The 11,707-nt window shown below is 31.3% G+C and overlaps 2 protein-coding genes across 6 annotated transcripts; both read right to left on the reverse strand.

Annotated features, from left to right (window-relative positions):
- Window positions 1-93: 93 nt before the first annotated feature.
- Window positions 94-9,493, reverse strand: LOC117240164 (probable tRNA (guanine(26)-N(2))-dimethyltransferase). Its single transcript, XM_033506066.1, has 9 exons — window positions 7,973-9,493; window positions 6,447-6,486; window positions 2,763-2,836; window positions 1,777-1,944; window positions 1,583-1,699; window positions 1,315-1,509; window positions 1,047-1,244; window positions 530-678; window positions 94-438 (listed from the first exon to the last, which is right to left on the reverse strand). Exons 1-9 carry the CDS (start codon window positions 9,476-9,478, stop codon window positions 405-407), a joined length of 2,481 nt encoding a protein of 826 aa, XP_033361957.1. The 5' UTR covers window positions 9,479-9,493; the 3' UTR covers window positions 94-404.
- Window positions 3,283-6,771, reverse strand: LOC117240154 (aldo-keto reductase family 1 member B1-like). Of its 5 annotated transcripts, none has more exons than XM_033506052.1 (7): window positions 6,590-6,771; window positions 5,931-6,021; window positions 5,182-5,349; window positions 4,588-4,704; window positions 3,839-4,246; window positions 3,578-3,726; window positions 3,283-3,496 (listed from the first exon to the last, which is right to left on the reverse strand). In XM_033506052.1, the coding sequence occupies exons 2-7, from the start codon at window positions 6,003-6,005 to the stop codon at window positions 3,454-3,456; spliced, it is 960 nt and encodes a 319-aa protein (XP_033361943.1). In that variant the 5' UTR covers window positions 6,006-6,021; window positions 6,590-6,771; the 3' UTR covers window positions 3,283-3,453. The 5 variants fall into 5 exon arrangements, with proteins under 5 accessions (XP_033361943.1, XP_033361942.1, XP_033361941.1 ...); XM_033506051.1 differs by having other exon boundaries at window positions 5,931-6,031; window positions 6,590-6,770; XM_033506050.1 differs by having other exon boundaries at window positions 5,931-6,045; window positions 6,590-6,770.
- Window positions 9,494-11,707: the final 2,214 nt, after the last annotated feature.

Consider the following 11,707-nt stretch of genomic DNA (forward strand, 5'->3'; position numbering starts at 1 on the left):
TGTTGTCCTAACCATTTAAATAAGTTATTAGCGATTCGCATTTTGTAACGATTCTACAAGGAAAAAAGAGAATGAAATACTTTCTGCTTGACAATTTCTTCTTTTGATGCAATTTTATTTACTCGCAGTATATACACTCTTTAATGAAGGTTAACATTGGCTGAATGCGATTAGTCTTGTCCGTGACAGTGTCCACATTATTACAGCGTATGATGTCATGTCGTCCGGAGCATCGAAATTTTCCATGGCATTCAATAAATCTAATTGACTAAATAAGGGTCAAACAAGTACCGAATTACACCGTGGGATTATGTAAGTTCAAAGGGGATATACCTTACTATTAATTTATACTGAATCTGATGAGCTATTTCCTGTCATTTTACTTGTTTGCAATGAAACTTTTATTATTCGAACGGGTAGTACTTATGCCCCTTTGCACTGTAAAAAGGAGTAGAAATAACATTACTATCTCTTTGCAGAATAACAAGAATAATTAATTTACAATTTAATGGACCATTGGGATGCTTACTCTCCAAATCGTGCAACACGTTGATGCGTGCCAAGTTTTGCTATAGAGGCCATTTCCTCATCCGTTAAGGAAAAATCAAATATATTCATATTTTCTTTCAATCGACTCGGTGTTACTGTTTTCGGAATGATAGCGATTCCTTGTTGCAACTGGAATATTTCGATGGAAAAAAATTAAATTTTATGTCTGTAGATAAACGGATCGATGTTTTAGTAAATTCCATTTTAGCGATATAGCCTGTGTTAACGAGCAAAGGATCGATTCACATATACATACGTATGTAATCGTATAATGTATTCATATGTGTAATCGTATGTGTATGTCTATTACTAAACTTATCTTTACTGGTGGAAATGGCCCGAATGGTAGGTTGCATTATCGTTAAACGAAATATCGAAATATATACAAAAGTAGCTATAACCGCAGAACATGAAATAGTACTCTCCACACAGTATTTAAATAAGATAGTTATCTCTAAAATGATAAAAAATATTATAACTAGATATTATTTACTTACGACATATCTTAGAGCAATTTGTGCTGTCGTCTTGTTATACTTTTTAGAAAGCTCTACTAACACTGGATTGTCCAAGAAAGTTGGTATTCCCGCTCTATTACCTGGTTGTCCTAGCGGTGAATATCCGGTTATCGTGATATTATGTTTTTGGCAGAACTGTATCAATGGTTTTTGATCCATATTTATGTTCACTTCGACCTAATGGAAGTAATAAATTTTAAATTAATTGCGAATTAATTACACAAGTAGTGCAGAGAACAATTTGTACCTGGTTATTTACAGGCAGTATCTTGGCTACAGCAAGTAAACGAGTGATCTGTTCCTGATTGAAATTACTAATTCCGATACTACGAGTTAATCCTAATCGCACGCACTCTTCCATCCCTTTCCATGTTTCGAGGTAGTCAGTATCCGACATCAAAAGTGCCCCATTTGCGTCTCTGGGCATTAAATCGTCTCCTTCCTAAAAAATACTTAGTACATTTTTTAAAATGCCCATTAAACAGGTAATTAAAACGTATTGAATTAGAACGAACCTTGAAGGCAAATGGCCAATGAACCAGATAAAGATCTACATAAGTTAATCCAAGATTTTCCAAAGATTTCTTACATGTTGGAACTACGCTTGACTCTTTGTGGAAGTTATTCCAGAGCTGTAAGAAATGTTATATGAAATGTCTTCATCTCTGATAAAAAATAAAATTTAAAAGTTTTAAATAAATTTAATTACTTTAGTTGTAACGAAAAGATCTTCCCTTTTCACAGTTCCATCCTTGATCTTCGCTTGAATTGCCTGACCAATTTCTTTCTCATTTTGATAGAAGAACGCTGTGTCTATGTGACGGTATCCTAGGTTTATTGCCTCTATTACAGCTGCTTCCACCTCTCCAGCACGGGACTGGAAAGGTACAAAATTTAATCCACTTTATTACTGCTATTACTCTCGAAATTTTATATCTCACTCTCATTTTAAGTGAACATCTAAAAAGTAAACCGTTACAACGTGTTTAGAACATCTTTATGAATAGAATCAAAAGTATAAATCACATATATCAATACCCGAGCTGCGGATATTTATGCAAATTTGCATTTTGTTAATATAATTATAATTAAAAGCATGAAATTTCATTAGAGATTTACTTAAATTATTACTTTACTTCGCTAAATGTTATAACGAATATTTTGCTATTATGCTTTATTTATATAAAGCAATTATTATATATATATATATTATTATATATATATATATAATATATTATATATATATATATAATATATATATAAAATTATGTATATATATATATATATATATTATATTCAGGTTAAGTATATAGTATATATATATAGTATAGTATAGTATAGTGTATATATATATATATATAAATAAATCAATTATATTACTTTATACATTATATGCATTATATGTATTTTTATGCCTTAACATTTTCTATAAACGTGTAGACATTCTTAGTTTATCAATAACAATTCCATCATATTTTTCTCAAATTTAAGGAACTTTTTAACGATAGTACAATGCGACTGCGTCGAAAATGAGTCAGAATTAAGGTGCGAGTATTTTGAATAAACGACGCAACGTGGTCAAGTGGTGCTTTCAAAAGAATTTGTTGAAACTTTTCACGTAGATGTAATCATAATGTACGATCGATATCTGCTTCGATTATTGCGTCTTATCTTTAGATATGTATAAATACGTACCTGATACGTACCAAGACCAAAAGCAGGCATTTTATATCCATTGGAAAGCGCAAGAGACGGTATTTCAGCCATTACTAATTATAGATTTTAAGTAAGTCGTCAAAACAGTAGATCTCGTTGGTGAATTTTTGTCAGAAAATTCCGCTGCCACTTGTAATCAGATGTAAAGTGCACAATATTCTAGAAACTAACTGATTGAACTGTATCGTTGAATCTTCTATTCATACTATTCTACTCTAAGTAAATCATTATATAACGATAAAGATGACGCGAAACAATTCTAGCCAAGATTAGATAATTGCTCAATATTATTATGATATTTCAAAATGTTATCAAATGGTTATTTTTTGTTTTCGTTAACGAAGAAGACAGCATTTATTTTGATAATAATAATATAAATCTTATGTATATAACTTGTTACCCTATGCCGATATACGAAATATGACGATATATATTTCGAATTCTTAGTTTATGAATATTGAAGAAAGGTGGTAGATATATATATTTTTTTAAGCAGTAGTTCTTTTTATAACAATGATTTATTAAAAATAGAAGTAATTACAAGCATGAACGAAAATTACATAGAATATATATTCTTATATATATAATATACGTTTAATAAAACAAAATGCTTAACGAAATATTTCATAGAATAAGACAGTTATGTAAAATAGTGAATCTATTTTCTCTTTTAGAATTCTATAGTGAACGGATAGTCCTTGTGTCCCTTAAACCTAAATGTAAAACTTTGTTGTAATTAAAATGTAAAAACAAGAAATATGCACGTTTAATCGCTATATCCGCATATTACTTACTCTGCAGCAGGACAAATACGAATTCCACGGTCAAGTGTATTGATGGTTGCAATTTCCTGTGATGTTAACTTAAAGTCGAAGATATTGATGTTTTCCTTAATACGTTCCTTCGAACTAGACTTAGGTATAGGAATGGTACCAATGTCGATCTATTGATAGAATAATTATTTCAATTAAACGTTTGAAGTCCATTGCAGCGCATTAATTACTTTTAAAAAAATGCTCGTTTCATAAACATCTTTTTATATATTTACACATTACCAAGTATCGTAAAACAACTTGCGCCGGAGTCTTCCCATACTTTTCGCTAATCGCGATTATTTCTGCTGCTTCAATGGTAACTTCTGGATCGCCAGGTTTCGCCCAAGTACGCTTAGGAGAACCGAATGGGCTGTAAGCCGTGATAGATATGTTACGTTGCGTGCAGAAATCACGTAGTTTTTTCTGATTTAAGTTTGGATGGCACTCCACTTGACACATGACAGGTTTGATTTGGGCGATCGATAAAACACGATCGATCTGTTGGGAGTTAAAGTTGCTAAGACCTATACTTTTAGTTAATCCCAGCTTTACACATTCTTCCATAGCTCGCCACGTATCAAGATAATCCACGTCTCCATACATGGGATTACCTTTCTCATCGACTGGCCACAGACCTTCAGAATTTTCCTAGGATTATAATGTTTCTACATAAATAATGCAATCATTTCTTTCAATTATTTTTCAAGCTTATTATGTCGATACCAACTTGTTGAACGGAAAAACGAATTAATAAAGTCATTCGGATGATAATTCTTTTTACAGATCTATATACAGATTCTTATATACAGTTTTATTTTTGTTATATCACATTTTAAAACTAAAATTAAATTATATCGTATTTACAGCTTGGAATAAAGAATGTTCTAACTGAAATTGATTGGTCTTAATTTCCTAATAGTAAAAAGCTCTGATTAAGAGACAATCCGGTCAACAGATTTGGAATGCATAGTCAAGTTATGAAATCTTACATCAAATCCCATGGGCCAATGAACAAGATAAAGATCAACATAATCAAATCCGAAATTTTCAAGTGATTTTTTGCACGCTGGTACTACCAATTCTTTCCTGTGCATCGAATTCCATAACTGAAAGTACAAAAAAGTTAGTGTTGAGGTTGATTGATAGAATAACGAGTGGATGAATTTGTAATAGAAAAATATATTGAAATAAATAGAGGTATAAGTATAAGTATAGTGTATGCTGATCCAGATCCTCACTCTTACAGTGTTATAATACGATAGAAGCAGCTATGATAGGGAGCACTTTCATATATTTATAGCAAAGTATATTACCAAAAAGTTAACCTTGTAGCTCTAGCTGAAGGCTACAAGAAACAACAATAGAAATCTACATATAGCTCTTTTGTTTCTAGATCTTGTAATCCAAAACATAATTTATATACAAGGGCACAATAATATAGATCAAATTTTTTGTATCACTAAATTCTATTCTCTTCGTAACAGTGGTAAAAGAATAGGTGTAGAGTTTTTCTTGAAGTAATTACTTCAACAGTTAGTAGCAAAATTAATGCCTAGAAACTTTGTCATTAGGCAGAAAATTACCTTTGTCGTGATAAATAAATCTTCTCGTTTTACCACACCCTCGGCAATTTTATCGCGTAGAGCTTTGCCAATTTCCTTTTCATTGCAGTAGATATAAGCACAATCAAAATGCCTGTAACCGGCATCCACCGCGTCTCGCACTGCTTGTTCAACAACACCTGGATTGTCCTTAAAAAATTTACATGAAAAAATTATCATTCAGTGGTATATATATTATCATACTCTGTCCGATCTTAAAAAATTTACATTTGAGATTTGTGAAGAAAATTTTGTAAGGTCCTTCCTGTTAAAAGAAATACTTTAATTGCTGAAATCGTGAGATCTATGAATAATTCAAAGCTTTAAAACCACTATTTTGTCGTGTCATATAATGTTATTGTGTTTTTCTCCATTTTCATCATTCTCCATTATTAATGGAGAGAACCTGACTATAATATAGTGATATGTAATAATTTACAATACGATAAAGAACTTTCAAACATACCAGTTTAATAATTTTGTAAGTAAATTTGTCAGTAAATGACAAATAATAACTATTTTTTACATTGTTTTCTTTTATTTCAAATATCTTATTATACTTTATCTTTATATCTATCTATACTTTATATACTTTATATCTATCTATTATTATACTTTATATTAACTAGAAATCTGTCAAACGTCTCTTTTAGAATATAAAGTAAAAGATTTGGCCGATACTTTCGTACATCTGTGCATTATCATATATTAGTTTTAAACAAAATACTCACTCCAGCTTGCCAAGTACCAAGTCCTAAGACAGGGATTTTTTGTCCATTACTTAAAGTATGCATAGGTACAGCCATCCTTTAACAGTTGTTACTGCAACATGCTATATCAATCACTCTAAAATTCACATATTAGAATGAACTGAATTTATAAATGTTAAGATAAGTTCCCCCCACTTAACAACTTACATATCATATGTATGTTAGTCTTCTGATATGAAGCAAATTATTATATAATTAAAATTATACTGTTGGTTGATTTGGTATATAATGTATAATGTATCTTCCTTTATGAATATGCAAATTGATTTTATAAAAATTATTGCAAATGAATATCATATGATATTATATAACAAAGGTATTAATTGTAAGATAATACAGTATTAATCGGCATACTGGGTCGTTCCCAACCAGTAATTTCAGGCTTTTCATTTTGTCTATATCTTTGTTTCAATTTCGTTTTGTTTAAACAGTTTAAGATAAGATATACACAGAAACGTAAAAAGGTTATGCATAAACTTAAATGATTCAGTATGCAAACGACATTAGCAAAAATAAGGTTGTAAACGAAGAATTAGGAATATTGGCAAAGCTAGAAAATAATTCAACAGTATATAAAATACGGACACATGCATATATTTTATATGTTATTTTATATATACCTCATAGAGAATGTTCAGAACATATTTCAAAATCATCGAAATCGAGCTTTTCGGCAAGTTCACCAATATGGTGGTCGTTTTCAAGTTTCCTGTGGTTTTTGCACAAAACCATTAGTGTCGTTGCATTTCTGTAATGAATGCATGCCCATGCATGCATGTACAATACCCTAATGACACTCTTTTCATGAGAATCCATCCTTATAATGAAATGTAGTAATGATCTAATATTATTTATCATGATGCTACATAAAAAAATGTTTACATACATGTATCTTACATAGTATGTTCACTATGGCTTTTTTGCCCGATATGGTGTATCCTATGTACCTTGTATTAACATTAGTATGTCTTTACATACACACACAATTTAAAATAATCAATCATCAATAGTCAAATCAAGTTAATTTCACAATAAATAAATATGAGTTAATTTATTTCTTTATGTCAATAGAAGAAATATAGTTTGTCATAGCATTATCAATTTCATTAATCATTATTATAATTATTTGATCTTCTATTAATTCTCGCTTATAAATATTCGATAAAATTTACGTCTTCAAAGTTAAACTTTTTGTGACTTATTTTAGATTCTTTAAAAATATATATCACGAGTATAAACATATTTATTTATCTTAAACGATAGTATTTTACTGATGGACGTAAGTTTTGTTTTTCACTTTAGTACAGATATAATTAAGTATGTCCATCCAAACTAAAGATGTTTCTGCTATCATTCAGAAATATAACAATATACCATTTTTATTAATAATATTCTTTTGCAAAATGTAATTTCTTTCTTTTGTTTGTCTTATTAATGGTTTTCTCTTACTATTTTACATATATTGAAAAACATTTTCTCGTAAGTTTCCCAAATATTTTTACAATTTCCATTTTTGAAAGTTTTGAGATTAATGTATACGGATTCTGTTTTCTTTCGATAGACTTTGTTTACTTGTAGTGTTTGTAGTTGATGCTTTGTAGTTCTATTAAGAAAGTTACTTAATTTGTAAGTATACTTTAGCATTAGATTGTTAATCATTACTTCAGTCTTTAGAATTTTAATTTTGCTTTACAAACATGTAAGTGTTTTTCCATTAGCATTGCTGTTAATTTCATATTTTACTTCGTTAAAGATTTCAAATGTAAACACTGAAACACTTTCATTACAGAATGTGAAGAGAAAAACAATATTGAATTCCAAATTATCAATATATCCCTATATACAATTTTATGTGTTACAAAACACGTACAATGTATGTTTTATGAATGAAAAAATTTAATGACTGAGTATTCGTTTATATACACTTGTATTTTTCATGAAAATTTACGGTATAGGTACAAGAATAGATATGAACATCTTTATAAAGGCTTTATTTTCTCAATGTCGTTTGTTGATCGTGGTTTTTCTTTTCTGGAATTTTTATTTTGATTTCTTATCTTTTTCGAATTTTCTACTCCATTTTCTAAGTCTATTCTTGTTCTTGCACGCGTACCAGGGCCCCAGTTGATCGTAGGATTTTGTTGAAATCGCGTTAGCTTGTTTTGCCTAGATAATGGATTGGCCAGAGGATGTATATCAAACGAAACGTTTGTTGTCGTTGGTGTCTTTAATATTCTTATCGCGGGGCTATCATTTGATAGTTTATCTCTTTTCACGGAATTATTTTTTTCCCATGCACGTACAATATCCCATATAACTTCATTTGGAGCATCCGTCTTTACAGATGTTTTGCAGGCATGTGAATACGATACACAATATCCTGCGTTTAATAATGCTGATCGAAATGTTAACATCGACGGTGTAATACATTTGATTGTAGACATTAAACGACTAAGAGTATAATATAATGGAACGTCTAATTCTTCGCGAATAACATTTAAAACTCCTTCTATTCTTTTTAATGTTGCCAACTTCATTTCGTCTAAATTACATAGAAGATTAGATACAAAATGTTGGTCATGCAAAGGACCTAACCATATCGGTCCCCCTTCATGTTGCCTATGCTGACAGATTTTACAAAGTTGATCCACATAAGGTAAAGATGCTAATTTGTAGCCTCCACTAGGCTTCTTATAACATAATGGTTGAGTGTTGATGCTTTCGCAACCTGTGCATTGGTACACCATTCCAATTTTAGTTGCATTCTCTTTACATTTAATTTGACTGGAAAATACTTTAACAAATACTCTTATATAAAAATCAGCACTTATAGAAAGTACTGGTACTATGTATCTACCATATCGCCCTGCATGTGAAGCAATACTTTGCAATAATATTCTTAGTGCCATTTCATGGCATGCTTTAGATTTTAAAGAGATAGCTCCATATTTAAGATAACAAGTTTCAGGAGAGTTACCAGCTAATACTGCCATATCTGTAGCTGTGATCATAAGCAATCCATCGTCTGATACACATTGTACCGCACCATCTAGAAACGTTGTAGGACAACCATATGGGTCTAAATCTATTACGTCAAACTTATCCTTTCTACTTTGATACATGAGCAATGTTGCATCTTCGTGACTCGGTTTTATAAGATTTTCGACTCCATTGTGTTGTATATTATTTTTAATGCTTTCAACTGCCTTGGCAGAAATATCATTGGCTACGATTTGTTTTATGCCTTTCACTTCTTTGGCATACCGAATGCTACGTAAACCAGTAGCAGATAAAGCTTCCAATATGACAATTCCGTCTTGTTTTTCCGTGCCTGTCTCTGTTGGTTGCTTCTTTATGCCTTTTATGTAAGTTGTTAACACAGCTACGCTAAGATCCCTGTTAAATTCTTGAACAGGATTATAAAATACGTTTGTATTGTCAACTAAAATTTCTGCCTCTCCTTCCTTTATACTTGTATCTAATTTTGGTTTTTTTACGCACTGTTCCATGTTATAAAAATACACAATTCTTAGACCTCAAAAATATTGAATTAAGAATTTCATATAATTGAAAGTATAAAAATAGTTGTATTTTCTATCTAATATCTTAATATGGTTACTAAAATTTTACCTACGAATATATTAATTTATTATAAAATATTCTTTTAACATGTGTGTCTAAACATTAAACAATATACTAAACGAGGCGATTTTTTGGTTATGTTTACTATAATCTGTGAAACGTTACGTGGACTAATATGTAGCATTCTCTGTAGTATAAACATACAAATTTAATATGTTTTAAAATATCAAGTGGTGTCAATATGATACTGTTAAGTATAATTATCATATATTTTATAATCATTAAATTAGATAATGTGCATAAATAGGTTATATTTTTGCAATAACAAATTGTTATTAGATGTACACTGTAATTTCGCATTTCACCAGGGGATGACAGTATTGTGCTATACCTATTGTCGGTATAGCATTTTGTCACGGCGAGGTTATTTCGTGGCTGGCATACCGGCTTAGAAATTTAACACTGATTTTAACGTTCTCTATCAGAGAAGGATTTTCCTATCTGCCTAACTTGATAAGGTATTTATTAACAAATGAAGATCTTCTTGTAGCAACTAACTTTATTATCCGTGAAGATTGAATTCAATGTAGCTCCTATGTTTGCCGTAGCAAATCGCAGAGGCCGTAAGAAACACTCTGATCTTTTTCCAGGTCGGTATTTCAGAACTTGAGACGCAAAGTCCCAGTCAATGTCACGTTCATTCCATACTTCGTCAGTGTAAGTATTTTTCGATCAATCTCAAATTGAAAACAGTTTTAATTTTTTGAAGTTGAAAATAACTTGTAAATTCAAAGTTTAAGAGAAATTGTCCACCTCGAAAATATATACGGTATTGGAACTTTTAGAATTTTAGCGTAATGCAACCACAAACGAATATCTCGACTGTGATGCAACTTGTATTTAAAGATAAAAAAATTAAAGAATTATTAACACAATAAAAAAAAGTGCTCGATCTGTCATTCCCTAAAAAAATCTATTCTATTATCGATTATGCCTATTTTCTCCATCTTACGTACTTACGTAATTCATCCGTAAATCGAACAAGTTTGTTTCGTTTGTAATCTGCCTACAATGAAGCAACAAGCGACATCGTTTATATGCATCGTGCAACAAGACCTTCGATCAAATTTAGAATTGTCACATTGTCACGAATTTCACTCCGCAAAGAATCTTATTACGACATGCATTTCAAGTGCTATACATATTTATTTCAAGATTCTCCCGTGACATTTGACACGAGGTAATAATGAAAATTCGTTTCATAAATCGTATAATGATAGTAAATTATCATAATTAATAATTCACCCACTTTACCGACGCTTAACCTATGCCCAATTGATGTTGTATAGCTGTAAGTCAGTATAGTCGTTAGTACAGTTAAGTAGCCGCCAGATAAGTAACCGATAGGAACGCCCTTCGCTCACGCGCGCTTCTCACACACGCGTACCCAGCGCAGTCTGTCGTTTAGTAAGTTGACAAGCGAAATGCATATGGTTTTGCATTATAACTTCTCATTTATTTTTTTACTCGATGATTAAGAAAATCAAAATTAGAGAATCATCTTCTACATGGATGCAACGAGGAATCGAGTAAATGAACAACTGGCGAAGTGTGTAAATCATTAGCTAACAGATAAGTGGTCGCTGACTGGAAAAATCCGCTTCTAGAGCCCCTAGCGCAGCTACTTATTTATCGACAACTATATGTAAGTGCACGCTTCGATATAGAGAGGGGTAATCCATAATTTTCATAGCGACTCGAGGGTCATAACGCGTAACTAGTTAACGATCTGTCATTTCGCGATCAAACATTTATGCGTACGTTTTCTATACCTGTATGTTTCGTAGAATCCTATGGATGGTGGGGATAGCCACAGCAAGTCGTATGACCGCGTCATTGAGTCATACTACTTGAATGTACAAAAGTCAACTTCAGACTTCTCTGGGACCCATGGGAACAGGTCAAGGATATTGCCAGAAGTCGATTTCGTGTATACACAGGAGTTTTTAGACGGAAGCATTTATCCGCTGTGATTGATGGAACCTTAATATTAAACTTTGGGTTTGTAATCGTGGAATAGATTGATGGAATAAAACCGACGAATGGTTAAGCCTACTATGCCTACACTACATCCGTATTGCTTCATGTTGCATAAT

Source organism: Bombus vosnesenskii, unplaced genomic scaffold, assembly GCF_011952255.1.
Source record: "Bombus vosnesenskii isolate JDL3184/JDL3185 unplaced genomic scaffold, Bvos_JDL3184-5_v1.1 scf7180000014579, whole genome shotgun sequence".
NCBI classification, from domain to species: domain Eukaryota; kingdom Metazoa; phylum Arthropoda; class Insecta; order Hymenoptera; family Apidae; genus Bombus; species Bombus vosnesenskii.